The 14,849-nt window shown below is 43.0% G+C and overlaps 1 protein-coding gene across 4 annotated transcripts in view; it reads left to right on the top strand.

The window, feature by feature from the left end:
• TENM2 (teneurin transmembrane protein 2) overlaps positions 1-14,849 on the top strand; it is a 1,406,199-nt gene that overhangs the window by 1,353,851 nt on the left and 37,499 nt on the right. For all 4 annotated transcript variants that reach the window (XM_006864840.1, XM_006864839.1, XM_006864842.1 and 1 more), the window contains 2 exons: positions 2,918-3,093; positions 4,974-5,209. In XM_006864840.1, the coding sequence (XP_006864902.1) occupies positions 2,918-3,093; positions 4,974-5,209 (412 nt within the window). The remainder of the gene's footprint in view (positions 1-2,917; positions 3,094-4,973; positions 5,210-14,849) is intronic.

Here is a 14,849-nt window from a genome sequence, read left to right as displayed (position 1 = left end):
TTCTGCTGTGCATGGGGTCGCTATGAGTCGGTTCTGACGCGATGGCACCTGACAACAAGAACAATGGTAGATAACCTATGTGGTGGTGGTGGTGGTTATGTGCTGTGGAGTCATAGCAACACTATCTAGGGTTTTTGAGGCAGAAAGCCTCATCTTTCTCACACAGAACCACTGGTAGTTTTGAACGGCTGACCTTGAGGTTAGCAGCACAACTCGTAACCACAATGCTACCATACGCACTTAGAATTGCTTCATTTTCTTATTTTCAAATACTTTTTTACTTACTATATTGTGGTGCTGTAGGATAAGCACTTACTGGTCAGACAGAGACTGTGGAAATCCCATGCCTGGCAGTGGTAGTTAGGTACCATCTAGTTCTTCTGTTCTCAGGTCATGGAAACTGATGTTCACATGTTCCATTGGTCCACTGGACTGATTGCTTCCGTGTACCTTCAGTTTTCTTCACTCTTCTTTCCTCCGGACAATAGTTGCACCTTAGGTGAGCTCATGAGATTTGAAGACCACAGTTGCAACTCACCAAAGTAGAATGCTATGCCAGTTGACCTTGGTGTTCATTGAGACCATGGCCCTGAGCCCGCAGGCCCAGGGACTCATTTCCTCAAGTTGTTTGGTTATGTCTTAGTTGTTTTCATAACTTTGCCCCTTGTGTGCTCTACCACACTTGTGGGTATATTTGCAGAAAAGGTAAACGCGCATGTACAAATGTCCTGTGACAAACCCATCATCTTGTGTATTCTCCCACTCCCTGACTCACTCAGACTCCTTGTCTGTCTGTACCTCTGCTTGTGGATGACCATTTCTGCAGTATTTACTTCTGTTGTCTTTAACTCTTGCACTCACTGAACTCATTGTGTTCCCCTGCCATCATCACCTCTTGCTGGCCTCTCTCTTATTGGACATTGCCTCCCCCATCACCCAAGTTACACGTGTCTAACATTTAGCCAGTAATTTACCTTCCTTCCTTCCCACCCCTGGTAACCATCAAGACTGTTTCTTTTAGTATGAAATCCTCCTCTTGACTTTTTTCAATAATGTTCTCATACAGTATTTGTCCTTTTGTGACAGACTAATTTCACTCATCATAATGTGCTTCCAGGTTCATCCATATAATGAGGCATTTCAAGGATTCATCTTTTAATCTTTCCCTTTGCATAGTCTTCCATTGTGTGTATATTCCATAGGTAGTTTATCCATTCTCCTGTTGATTGCCCTGGCTGCAATTTTGACCTGGAAGGCCTGGGTCATTCTCCATCCCTGTTTAAAATGGTTACATCAGGGCTGTACATGGAACAGTGTTATCTGTCCCACCCACAGCCCTGGGCCTTGGGAAGTGATGGGGACTGGGACAAAGGACTGGACACCAAATCTCAAATCCCCTCCTCTCACCACCACTGTTTTTATCGTCCTTTAGCCAAATGTCACGGTGTCTCAACTCTCTATCTCTAAACATCTGCAGAACTTTGCTGTTTCTATTTCTCCCTCGAAGCAAAATTCCACAGATCACTCCAAATCTGAACTAGTTCTACATTCATTCAAACACCATTCCCTAATTGTCCTCCATATTAACTTTGTAGTCTAGCCACAAAGGGCAGTCATAAGCCACAATGGGTCTTTCCATTGTTCACATCCCCTTCCCACAACAATCCACCTTGGCAGTCTTCCAGTCTCCATCACTCATGACTACTGACTTTGTCCCTCTTCCCAGTCCAGAGACCCACATACAGAGCTGGCAATGTTTTCCCTTCTCTTAACCCTCCAAGCAAAATACCTCACTGCCTCACTTCCCTTCCCCCAGCCCTCCTCCACTAAGGAGAGCTCAGATGCCTCAATACCCAATCCTTGGAAACAGGTTGGTTTCCTTTCATGAGACGTACCATACTGAGGTCCCAGGTTTCAGATGGACTAATGGATCTCCCTGGGAGGGAAACTGTTCTCTCAATTAATGCTGCTAGGCTTTTAGCTAAAGGAGTAGGACAAAAAACCAAAACCCATTAGTGAGAAGACAGTAAAAGTGACACACATCAATAAAAGAAAAAAAGAAAACACTTGTTGAGTGGATTCTGACTCATGGTGAACCTATGAGCAATTTTTTGGAAGTTGATTAGTAGGCCTTTCTTCCAAGGTGCCTTTGTATGGTTTCCGACCTCCAACCTTTTGGTTATTAGCCATATTAACTATTTGTACCTCCCAGGAATTTCTCTATAAAATAAGGACCACCCAATTTCAGACCATTTGCAAGCAGCAGGGTAGTGATGAACCTAGTTTGTAAGCTGAAGACAACTGAGGTCAAATTAGTAATCAGGGAAAACTGTCCAAGTTTTCTAAAGACCTGAGCCTGATTGGTTGAGAACTACAGGACTGAGCCTGATTGGTTGGGAGCTACAGGTCAGAAGCACTAATTTCCTGCTGACAGACCCCCTATTCTCCAGCCAAGGCATGGAGAAGGTATTTAGGGAATCTATCCAGAGGGCTACCGGGGATCAGTGGAGGACTGGGACATGGATGGTCTCAAAGGCCAACATTTGGTTTGCAGAGCAGCCAATGGGAAAATAGTATAGTTTGTTCCACAGAAAAGTGCCATCACAAAAATATTTTAGAATGATTCATTTGGTGGCTGTGTGGAGCAAGAGATGCTCCTAAGTGACTGTTCTCTCTCACTTGGGAAACTATAAAGGACACTCAGCCTAAGACGATGTGAAATGTCTTCATTGAACTGATGTCCATCACCATGTTGGGCATTAGAAGACATCACTACTATTTCTCAGGGCAGGGAGCTTTCACTGTCACTAAGCACACGTTCAGTGTAGTGCACCACCCAGATGCTCCATCTCCCAGTCTTCCTTTAGCCCCACGAGTGTGCCCCTTGTATGGTTCTGAGTGTTGTGACTGCTTCCAGCTATGACCACGAGGGCCGCCTGACCAATGTGACACGCCCCACGGGGGTGGTGACCAGTCTGCACCGGGAAATGGAGAAATCCATCACGATCGACATTGAGAACTCCAACCGCGATGACGACGTCACTGTCATCACCAACCTCTCTTCCGTGGAGGCCTCCTACACTGTGGTACAAGGTAAGCCCACTCCCAGCCCGACCTCATCCCCAGACCCAAACCCCAGCCAAGCCCAGAGGAAAGAGTTATTTGGCCTGCAGGCCCTGCCCTCAGTTTTCAAATGTCTACAGAAAATAAATTCTACAAGCGCTCAATCTTGTAGAAAAGGGTTTAATCAGACACAGGGGAACATCATCTACAGTTATACCTCAGAGATACTGTGAGTTTGGGTCCAGACCATCACACTAAAACAAAGTTTTGGTTTCCCAGAGCATATACAAGTTATGTTTATACACTACTGTAGCTTAGTAAATGAGCAATATACTTATGAAAAGGTTCTGAAATAATTGTGACAATTATCACAATGAGAAACAGAGACAGGAAGTGAGCAAGTGCTGTTGGAAAAGTGAAGCTGAGAGAATTGCTAGATGCAGGGTGGCTACAGATCTTCAATTTGCAAAAGATGCTCAATATCTGCAAAGCAAAGTAAAGCAAAGTGCAGTAAAATGAGGCATACCTGTGCCCCCAGACCAAAGTCTAGATATCTGGGAATGTCCACCTATTTACCTGAAACTGTCAGCTTTTATTCCCATCAACTTTCTTTATGTCTCCTTCACCGCCATCATGCCCCACCCACCCAACACACATGGATAATCTTCTCAAAAGTCTTTTATCTTGGGCCAGCCATTAGAATTTTTGTTCCACTCTGATCCTGTCTTTTAAACGATTATTTGTTGAGTTGATCACCCTAGTTTCAGAGACCTGTAGCAATCTGTCCCCAAAACTAGAATCCCAACAGTTTCTAGACTACACTCATGGTTAATGTTGCTGTTAGGCAAGCCTAAGGGTTGGCAAGCAAAGGAATTGTGCAGATTAATTTTTCTTTTAATTAAGATATAATGTTGGTGGGCTCGCCTGTTGTCAGAGGATAAAAGTGTCCTCTCGATAGATAAATGGTGACATTTCTGGACTATTATCCCCTGACAGGGCCTGTTTCAATGACTCTATTTCAGCTCTGCTGAATGATTAATGATGTAGATTCTGTCCTTTTGCATGGTGTGGGATCACAGAATGACAAGTATACACTTTCTCACTACCCCAAAAGCCTACGACTCTAAGGCCATCCCAGCGGGGCTCTGTTGCCCAGATAATCAGAAAGCAAGATATCTGTAAAAGGAGTCTTGGACTCACATTCCCTTCCTGTAACTTTCTGATAAAGGGAAAGGTCAGAAGTCTGATTGACTAGTGTAGATTCCATTCGGAAAGATAAACACATGTTATTAGCACCTACTGGCTCAGTCTACCTCATGCAATTTGAGTCACTTCAAAATTCTCTTGAGTGGAGGTGGCATCGTAGGAGAGTCTGCAGCAAAAGCATTTGAGAGGAAGGAAGGTTGTCTTCTTTCTGAATTTTCTGAAAGAATCTTGGACTTGATTTTCAGCAGATCTTCTGACCAATGGCTAGACTATGAGCCACAGGTTAGTTGGTAAACAAAAGGGGGAGGAAAAAAAAGTCGTTTTCCTTTCATTTAATTTTTTTTCCTGTTTAAGCTAAAATACTATGTTAAAGACCAGGAATTTGATTGACACAAATTGTGTAGGCAAACGGCATCCTTAAATATCTAAATTTACTATTAATAATCGTCAGTGAGTAAAAGAAAAATATCACGGCATAATTATTTCTGGAGTGCCACGTCTTAATAATGTTTTTCTTTACACGGATCAGTAGCATCTCTGCTACTCACCTTAATATTGGCCTGCGTGCTAATTGAAAGCAGCCTTAGACTGACAGCTGCAAGGTGCCATGGAAACCTATAAAAATAGGGGTTCAGTCCTGCTATTATTACTAATAGAGTGGATGATTTATTTCCATCTCCCCACCTCACTTAATATTCCTTCAGATCAAGTGCGGAACAGCTATCAGCTGTGTAACAATGGTACCCTGAGGGTGATGTATGCCAACGGGATGAGCGTCAGCTTCCACAGTGAGCCCCATGTCCTGGCGGGTACCATCACCCCCACCATTGGGCGCTGCAACATCTCCCTGCCCATGGAGAATGGCTTAAACTCCATTGAGTGGCGCCTAAGAAAGGAACAGATTAAAGGAAAAGTCACCATCTTTGGAAGGAAGCTCCGGGTAAGTGATTCCATCTAGTGTGTTACCACAAAGTACTAAGGGCTACATGCTTTCATCACTCAGCTGAGCACATGCCCCAGCTTCCAAGTTGTCCTTTCTTCTCTGGAAAAAGCAGGTTCTTTCTTCAGAAGGTAGAAGTTACACCTTTCTCAGGCCTCTCCCTTGAGGAGAAGTGGTCTCCATTTCCTAAGATGGAAAGAGGTAGTATTTCCTTACAGTCATGATTTATTTATGTTTTGCTGTAGTTAGAGACGATCTTGGTCTTCTTTTCACACTTACATCTTTTATCTCAATCCTCCCTATCCGGTGAATTCAACAGATGTTTATTTGTGCCAAGGTGGTATAAACGGTTCAGCTGCTAATGAAAGGTTACAGGCTCAAGTCCAACCAGAGATACCTTGGAAAAAAGGCCTACTGATCTACTTCTGAAAAATCAGCTATTGAAACCCTCTGGAACCCAACTCCATTCTGACACACATGGTGTCTCCATGAGTTGGAATCCACTTAACAGCAAATGATTTTGCTAAATACTGCAAGGACAAATATTTAAAAGTCGTGTTCTTTATTCTCAAAGAATTGACAGTCTGGTAGAATAGACAGATACAGAATAATCTAGAATAATCCAACAGGTTAACTGAAGAGACAAAGGTCCATCCAGGTCTTCTGGGATCCCAGAATTGGAGCTATGACTCAGCCATAGGGGGTCAGGGAAGACTTTCCAAAAGCAATAGGAAGTTTCAACCAATGGGCTCCCCAAGACAGGCAACTTGATCCCATGTTACATTTTTCAAAAACTAACAGATTACATTTAATGAGCACTTCTGTGATGGAAGTGGAGTCCTGGTGTGATACTATAGGATAAGCATTGGACTGTTAACCACAAGGCTGGTGGTTCAAGCTCACCAGTCACTCCTCGGAAACCCTATGCAGGGTCGCTATGAGTTAGATCCGACTTGATGGTATTAACATGGAACCAAATAGGAAGCTGTGTGGTATGGCAGTAGTATATTGGTATGTAATAGGAAGACAGAATTGGGTTGTTCTGCTTACTCCTTTCTAATCATCCTGTGCTGGGATGGTGGGTTAGCATCTCTGAACCTGGGTTTCATCATCTGACAAATCAATTAATAATAACTGTCCCACCCCCCAATGGGCTTGTTGAAAAGATTAAATAAGCTAAGCATTTAGAGCGTCCTTGAGTGGTGCACATAGTTACATAGTTAACTTGCTCAGTGGCTAACTGAAATGTTGGAGGTTCTAATCTACCCATAGTTGTCATGAGGAAATGCCTGGTGATCTGCTTTGGAAAAATCAGCCATTGAAAACCCTATGGAGCACAGATCTACTCTGACACTTAGGGTATTGCAGGGTAAACTTCATTTAATGTAGTGATTGTATCATAAAAGTGCTCAATAAATGTTAGCTACTGCTTCCTCTCTGTAGTTCCATAGTTATCTGCATGTTCCCAATGTTAGTGGGTCCTCGCAGCTGATTTTTAAGGTCGCAATGAGTCAGAATTGACTCGACAGCATTTATCAACAACAAAACATAGTGCCTGAATCATGTTGTTGCTATTACCTACCATCGAGACTTTTTGTTTGGACTCATAACAACCCTTACCGGGTTTCCAAGGAGTGGCTCGTGGGTTTGAACCTCTAACCTTATAGTTAACAGTCCAGTGCTTATCCTACAGTACCACACCCGAACTCTACTTGCATCATACAAGTGTGTTCATTAAATGTTAGCTATTAGATTTTTTTTTTAGCTATTCGCTTTTAAAAGATGTGACTGGCGATCAAGTTGTCTGTCTGGGGGTACTGAGGTTAGTTCAAATTTCCTATTGCATTTGGTTGTGACTTCCTATGGGAAGTCTGCACAGGTTATCTATCACTGAGAAGGACCAGTTCCTACCACCATATTAACCTTTCCCCCCCTCCCCCAAGGAAAGCCTCAGTCTTCATCAAATTCTGTACATATTTATTGAGCACCAATAAATATAGGTCAGGCACTATACTATGCCTTAGAAATACAAGGTACACAAAAAAGCAAGATCCTTCTAGTGCCGCTCACGTTCCACAAAGCATGGAGGTGATGAAAGAGGGAAGACAGTAAATAAACTAATAAATACCTGAAATAATTACAGATGGAGATAAGCACTAGGAAGACATTAAAACTATATGACCCAGCAGAGTTTACCACATGCTTTGGCATCCCTGAGGTTGGAAGTCTCAGCACTGGCAAAACTTGAGTCTTCATTTTTGCCTTGTTATTGGATTGCAATCCAGCCAACCCAGGTGAAATCCCTGCAGAGCCGGGCCATTCCATATTAAGATTCTGCCTTTGTCTGGCTGGAGTTTAATTCTCCACTTTAGGTTATCAGCAGTCTCCCATGTTTTTCTTCCTCTCCTGGTATCTGCAAAGTTGCAAGCAGCAGTATCTTCCTAAAGACAAAAATGGAATGAGATTAGTAGCTAAATCCTTAATGACTGGGTTTCAGGGCTGTGTAATTGATTTTTGATACGCAGCATTGTAGAACTTGATTATAAGTAGTAATCATTCCTTTTCTCTGATAAATCAGTTATTCATTTTGACTAAGTTTTCAAAATAAAGATAAATGTGTCCCTGAAATAAAATGGCTATAATCCCAACTCTGAATATTAAAAAATCTTAATAATGGTTCTTGTGGCAATTAGCAGAAGTTAGGCACGCAAGTCTTATAACTGAATTTCTGCCAGGGTTAGATTTGCTGGCATCGTGTTTATGCAAATCAAAACACAGTTTTATCTATCAACACCTCAACATTTAATTGTCTGGTGTTAGTTCCTGTAACAATAATCACATATCCATTTAGCTCTCTTAAATGAAAATCACTATGAGATTATAACAGGTTGAGTGGACTGAAAATGTAATTTGAAAATGAGGGAGAAAGCCTGGAATTTATTTGCATCTCATTTATTTTAATTCAGTTCATAAACTGTTTAGTGAATGAAATAAAAGCAATGCCTGGAAATTGCAGGGAACAGTTGGAAGAAAGTGTAAAAGAAAGGTGGAGTGTTTTGTGGTTTCAGAAAACTGGGGAGTAACCTTTTTCCTCAGATGCTTCATTAGCCTATGGCAGGAAAGTTTGCAGCCACAATCCCTGGGTGGTGTAAATACAAATGTGCTGGCTTCTAACCAAAAGATTGGTGGTTTAAAACCACTCAGGCGAGTGCAAAAAAAAAAAAAAACACTCTTATGGAACACAGTTCTACTCTGAAACACATGAGATCAACTCTATGGTGTCTGGTTTTTATGAACCCAAGGCAAACAGGCTGTCTCACTAACTAGTCCTGTCATTTCTTTTCAATCCTGCCCCACTATAGACTGAGGCATTGAATTTTTTATTCATTCAGAAGATGTTTACTAAGTGCCAATTGTATGTCAGTTGCCATGGATCAAGTGAGTTCTAGAGATAAAACAAAAACACAGTCCTTCTCACCAAGGAGCTTACAGTCTAATATAAGTGGTATAAGGTAAGCTCTAACAGAGGCCAATACCATAAGGAAAGGGCTACGTGATTGTATGGGTCAAGAGAGTACAGAGGAAGCCAGGTAACAAACCCTGAAATTGCAGAGTTAAGCCATCACACTCCAACTGAGTCATGCAGTTCTACTCAGTGTTGGCTCACTCCAGTTGCTCTATCTTTTGACCCTGCCATCTGAAACTTGTAGCTTTCAAAGTTGTGGAAGGGAAAGAGGGCATGAGTGATTGAACTGGGCTTAAGGAATAAGAAGCGGTGTGTCAGAACCCAGTCAATCATGTGGCTTCAAATTACCTGCAAGGGAGCCTGGGAAGTGTTGTCTTACTGAAGACTTCATAAGAGGCAAATGAAAGGTCACTCTGACTAGGTCTGAGGGTTGATGAGAGATCATATCAGGAAGGGCTTCAAACCAGACTGAGTTTGAAGGGACTATAGACATTAGTGGAGTCCTTGTGTGGTGCTGTTATATAAGCACTGAACTACTAACCAGAAAGTTGGTGGTTCAAACTCACCAGCTGCTCCTTGGAAACTGACTTGATGGCACTTAACAACATAGGCGTTAGTCAGGCAACCACATGGGAGAGGGTTATCAGATGGAGCAAATCACCTATGAAAAAGAGAAGGACATTTTGGGTCAATAGTAAAATGCTTTCTTGCCTTGCAAAAGATCCAGGTTTGATTCCTGGACAATACACCTCATATGTACTCAATACCTGTCTGTCAGTAGAATTTCTATACTAAGACAAACTAGGAAAAAAGGCGTGTCGATCTACTTCTGAAAATCAGCGTATGAAAGCCTTGTGGATCACAACAGTCCAATCTGCGACCAGTCGTGGGCTGCATTGTGCTGTGCATAGGGTCACCAGGAACCACGGATTGACTCAGTGGCAGCTCACAACAACAATTTCCAGAAAACATCCAGGTAGCTCAGCTTGGCTGGAGAAAAGAGGAAGTGTATACTGTGTTGCAGGAGACTGCTGAAAAAGAGGAGACTGGTGAGTTGGCCAAGGGCAGCTCAAGGAAGGGAATATTCTGCTAGGCTGGCATTTATCCTGAGGGCAATTGGGAGTCATTCAGGGTTTAATTAGCAGAGTGATGTGTTGGGTTGTATAGCATTAGCTCTCTCGAGCTGTGGAGAAGGTAGATGAGAGGGACAACAAGATGATGGTTGAAGGATTCCAAATAAGAAACTCAATCACTAGACAGGGAAGAAAGAGATCGTGGGCTATGCGTTGGGGTACTAACCACAAGGTAAGCAATTTGAATCCATCAGCCACTCCACAGAAGAAAGATCAGACTGGGTCTCTGTGAGGTACCAACTCCACACCACCTCACCAAGGTGGCTATGTAATCCTTAATGTTTGAGGTTCTCTTCCTGTGATCATACAGACTAGGGTGGGTAGCTGGCCACCCAGCTTTGTGGATTGCCATGCCGGGCTATGTGAGAAAAGGCTGAGAACAAAACTCCAAGATGGAGATGGGAGCCCCCACCCCTGCCTCTAGGAATGAGGAAGAAATTGAGTGTATATTAAAATGCAGACATTTAACTAGCACCATGTGACCATTGGTCCCACATGGGTAGTAGGGAATTTAGAACAAAGAGAATCTGTGAACCTGCAACTGAGGGTATTGAAGCAAATGACCTGACATTCCCCAGGATCTGGCAGGGCTCTTGGCGACTGGGCCAAGGCTTCTGAGCAGCTCCAGGATGATCAGTGAAGAGAGCCCAGTCAAACTCTAACTCCCTTCTTCCCATAGTTCTCCCTTCAGCTGAGGAACAGAGCAGTAGCAGGCTCTTGCTTCCTATTATTGCTGGGTGCTACCAAACTGGTTCCAACTCACAGCAACCTTATATACAATAGAATAACACACTACCCCATCCTCACAATCAATTTTGCTATGTTTAAGCCCTTTGCTGCTGCCACTATCTCAATCCAGCTCATCGGAGGCCTTTCTCCATTTTTGTTGACCACCTACTTCACCAAGCATGATGTCCTTCTCTCCTGATAACATGTCCAAATTATGAGAGATGAAGTCTCACCATCCTTTCTAAGGAGCATTCTAACTGTACTTCTTCCAACACAGATTTGTTTGTTCTTCTAACAGTCCATGTATACTCACTAGTCTTCACCAACACCCTAATTCTAAGGCACCAATTCTTCTGCTTCGTTGTTCATTGTCCAGCTTCCACATGCATATGAGAAGATTGAAAATATCATGAGTTGGGTCAGGCACACCTTTGTCTTTAAAGTGATGTTTCTGCTCTTTAACATTTTAAAGAGATCTTATAGGTTGGTGAAATGCAAGATGGCAGGTGGATGGGCAATGCCCATATATTCCCACCAAAAATTTATGAGATTTGGGCAAAATTGAGAGTGTTTGTCCCTGTGTTCCTGTCCAAACTCAGTGTGGGGAAGCTTTATTATGCTTCCCAAGGATTTCTATTTAAAGAGTCCCCTCCTCCCTCCACCACCCTCCACTCCCTTTTCTGTTCTTTCTAGCCTTTTGAAGACACAGGAAGAAGTTAGATCAGGGTACCTGTTAGCTCCATGAATGCAGGGACCTTCTCACCATTGCATCCCTGATACCATGTCATGGCCACTCCGACACCAGGCACTAAAGGAAGATGTGATGGCCGTGCCCTGTCTAGGCTCCTCCTTGGAAGGCACTTTGTATGTAAAGGTCCTACCCCCAAAGCAGGTGTGAATTCATGCCAAGAATCTTTTCACTGCAGAAGACAAGAACCACACTTAAACTAGCTTATTAAAAAAGGGTACTTATTGTCCCAAGAAAGGAGCCACCCTTAGTGACTCCAAGAATCCAAGTGATGTCACCACGCCAAACGATGGCATCCCTCCCTTTCTTGTCACCCCCTTCCACCTCGCAGCACCGCTTCTCTTGTCAGTTGGCCTCCTTTTCTGCTACAGTAGACTGGTGACCTCTTCTCATTGTGTGTTAGGCAGCCTTGGCCAAAGTAAACTTCAGGCTTATATCATCTCAGCTTTGTGAACCCAGAAGACAGAAAATTAGTCTTTCCCAGCACACACACAATTGTTGTTGTTGTTAAGTGCCATCGAGTCGGTTCTGACCCATAGCGACCCTGTACAGGGTTTCCAAGGGTGTAAATCTTTACAGGAGTAGAAAGCCTCATCTTTCTCCCGCGGAGCAGCTGGTAGTTTCGAACCGCTGACCTTAAGGTTCGCAGCCCGATTCGTAACCACTGCACTACCAGAGCTCCCACACACACAATACTATCCTAAAAACAGACAAACTCTTGCTTGTTCTGACTCTGGTAACTCTATGTGTTACAGAGTAGAACTGCTCTATAAAATTGTCTTGTCTGATATCTTTTAGAAGCAGACTGCCAGGACTTTCTTCTGTGGTGCCACTAAATGGGTTCAAATCACCAACCGTGTGTGTGTGTATTATAATATATATAGGAGTCCTGGTGTGGTACAATGGGATAACCACAAGGTTGGCAGTTCAAACCCACCAGCCACTCCTCGGAAATCCTATACAGAGTTGCTGAGTCGGAACTGACTCAATGGCACTTAACAACAAATACACATCCACAATCTATATGGAGCATTGATGGCACAGTGGTTAAGCATTCAGCTGCTAACTGAAAGGTCAGCGGTTCAAATCCATCAGTCATTCCGTGCAAGCAGATGAGGCCATCTGCTTCTGTACAGATTTACATCCTTTGGAAACCCTGTGGGACCGTTCTACTCTCTCTGGTAGGGTCACTATGAATCATTATCAACTCGATGACAATGTTGTTAAGTGCTCTTGACTCGATTCCGACCCATAGCGACCCTGTGTAGGGTTTCCAAGGAGCCTCTGGTTAGCTTGAACCACCGACCTTGCAGTTCAAATGACTTTGCAGTCTGATGCGTTAGCCCACAGCACCACATCAGGACTCCTCAATGACAATGAGTTATAGATATTCCTTGGGAATAGCTGTGATTGACTTGGTGTTTACATCCCTGGGCCCACCCATTGCTCAGGGAGATGAGGATTTATGATTAGCCAAGTCATTGTCACATGCCCACACTGTATCTTGTGATGGACAGACAACTCAGTAAACCACCTTCGAGAAAGGGGAAGCTGTATTCAAAACAGGAAGGCAGGAGATACTGTGTTCAACACACACACACATAACAGATATATCCTACACCCACCCCACATCCCTCCAAAAACCTAATTGTAAAACTAACTCATTTTGGCTTTGAGTATCTATTCATGTGTTATTGCCCCCCAGGAAGAATACCTTTTAGGCTTTGGAAGAAGGAGCTTGAAACCAACCCCTTCAATAAAAATTTAAAACTTACGCTCTTACTTAAAAAGGATTTCGTGCATGATTCTCTCCAAAAAGAAAGACCTGTAAACACCCCTGAGAATATTTCCTCCTGGTTACGATTTACATAGAGATTAAGAAAGCAAAAAACAGCCATGTGTGTAGGTAGCAGAACAAAAGAAAAATTGCTTCCCAGAAAATCTGCCATCATGATATTGGTATTAGTGTTATTAGTATTCCAAGAAGAAGTGGGAGTTAGTCATTTTGTTTAGGTTTCCATATCATTAATACGGCATTGCAATTACACGCTGGTGTGTGTTACTTTTACTTACATGGTAAATCAGAGATGCCCAGCAGCTAGAAGGGAGATGGTCATGCCTGCGTTCTCAGTTCTGCAGGGAGCCCACTCAGGCAGGTCTCCGTGAAATCCTGAACTGTATCAGCTCCTTCTTCCCACAAGCACGCACATTCTTCACTGGCATAATAATTTATCAAGTATTAGTATATTCATGGCACTGTACTGCTTACCACTGGTAAATCAAGCAGACAACATTAATACTATATTAGGGTCAGTGTTTGTGCAGACAGAACAATCGTGATAAATATAGTATTAACTTAAATTAACTTAAATAACACATAATTAGAAGGCAATTTTTGCAAATACATTAAATAATATATTCTCGAATAAGCATTGCTTTGGGATGACTTGTTATTATGGATGGTGCCATGGAAAGGTAGAAAGTCCATAACGGGGCTTAAACAATCTCACACACACAAGATAAATACATTATGATGAATGGTGTGATGGAAGCAGTTGGGTGCGGATAGAAGAAGATGTCGGATTTAAGACTACTGTGAGGCAGTGTCGTTTGAACTGAGACCTGAACAATAAGTAGGAATGTTCTAGGCATGAAATAGGGAGGTAAGCCTCCAAGGCTAGGAAACAAGTTCATGCAAAGGCCTTGAGGCAGGAGAGACTGTGGCCTATATCTGGAGCAGGATCAGCCAGTGTAGCTGGAGAAAACGAGCTGGTGGGTGGGGGGTTGGATTTTATTCTAAATTCAGTGGATACCATAGACGGATTTTAAACTTGAGATTTAGGTGATCTCAAGTACTGATCTTAAAAATACTGAATCCCCTCTATACTATCTTTTGGTGGATCAGGAGGCTAAGAAACAGGTAATATACCTGACTTATTAAAGTCCAAGTTTGTTCAGATCATCTGGCCTGAGCCTCCATACATCTCTCGCTATATCTCTACTAATTTACTGACCAATCTCCACTGGATTGGATCCTAAAGCCCAAACTCACGGTCATCAATACTGACTCAGAGCGACCCTCTAGGATGGAGTAGAACTGTTCCTTTATGTTTTCTGAGACTTTAAATTTTTACAGAAACAGATTTCCTCATCTTTCTCCTACAGTTGGGTTTAAACCGCCAACCTTTCCATTAGCAGTCCAATACTTAAGCCACTGCATCACCAGGGCTCCTCCAGAATACTCTCACCAGCATCTAAAAATGGAAGCTGTCTGCCTAGGCAGGGCCCTCGTTCGCTACCAGTGCTTTCATTTGCTGGCCACCCTACCTGGACTCCAGCCCTCACCTGTCTAAGTCTTACACTTCTGGCCCCACTGACGCAGATCTTCCACTGGAAAACCTCCCATGCCCCTTACTCGTGCCCCTTCTTCTTCTTCCCCAACCCCCATCAATAAGTGTCCCTCATCCATTCCCATAGTTTCCTGTTTATTGTCATTACAGCACTAATGTTTGTTGTCGCTGCTGTTTTGTTGTAATTGTGAATATATACATATATATATACATA

The sequence above is a fragment of the Chrysochloris asiatica genome, unplaced genomic scaffold (assembly GCF_000296735.1).
Source record: "Chrysochloris asiatica unplaced genomic scaffold, ChrAsi1.0 scaffold00071, whole genome shotgun sequence".
In the NCBI taxonomy this organism is placed as follows: Eukaryota; Metazoa; Chordata; class Mammalia; order Afrosoricida; family Chrysochloridae; genus Chrysochloris; species Chrysochloris asiatica.
The sequence above is the reverse complement of the archived record's forward strand: the minus strand, read 5'-3'. Positions and strand labels throughout refer to the sequence as shown.